Source organism: Arachis ipaensis, chromosome B08, assembly GCF_000816755.2.
Source record: "Arachis ipaensis cultivar K30076 chromosome B08, Araip1.1, whole genome shotgun sequence".
Taxonomy (NCBI): domain Eukaryota; kingdom Viridiplantae; phylum Streptophyta; class Magnoliopsida; order Fabales; family Fabaceae; genus Arachis; species Arachis ipaensis.
In genome coordinates this window covers 106,439,799-106,440,294 of record NC_029792.2, presented here as the reverse complement: position 1 = coordinate 106,440,294, position 496 = coordinate 106,439,799, and the positions used below count along the sequence as shown (strand labels likewise).

The 496-nt window shown below is 34.9% G+C and overlaps 1 protein-coding gene across 1 annotated transcript in view; it reads right to left on the bottom strand.

Moving 5' to 3' along the window:
- LOC107613964 (vicianin hydrolase) overlaps window positions 7-496 on the bottom strand; it is a 32,099-nt gene continuing 31,609 nt past the window's right edge. Inside the window, exons 13-14 of the mRNA XM_016316166.2 lie at window positions 369-468; window positions 7-194 (exon numbers count right to left, since the gene is read on the bottom strand). Of these exons, the coding sequence (XP_016171652.1) occupies window positions 126-194; window positions 369-468 (169 nt within the window). The 3' untranslated portion in view covers window positions 7-125. The remainder of the gene's footprint in view (window positions 195-368; window positions 469-496) is intronic.

Below are 496 nucleotides of genomic sequence, written 5' to 3'. Positions count from 1 at the left end.
AAAAAAGGGTCTTTTATTAGAAGTTGACCCATACAAACTTATGTAAAGCAAGTAATATACAACAAGAACTTAATTAATCATTAGAACTTGGGAATCCAAATGGTTCAAGAAAGGAAATTAGGTCATCACTTGACCAAGAACATCTTCAGCCAATAAGCAGAATATTTGAGATATCTTCGCAAATTGTTCCTGAAATCCACATAAATGAGGCCAAATCGAAAAGTGTACCCAGCATCCCATTCAAAATCGTCAAGAAATGACCATGCATAATAGCCTTTCACGTTAACCCCATCTCTGCGTACAAATTAGAGTGAAACAAAAAAAAAATAGTTAATGCAAATAANATTTGAGATATCATTGTTCCTGAAATCCACATAAATGAGGCCAAATCGAAAAGTGTACCCAGCATCCCATTCAAAATCGTCAAGAAATGACCATGCATAATAGCCTTTCACGTTAACCCCATCTCTGCGTACAAATTAGAGTTTAGAGTGAA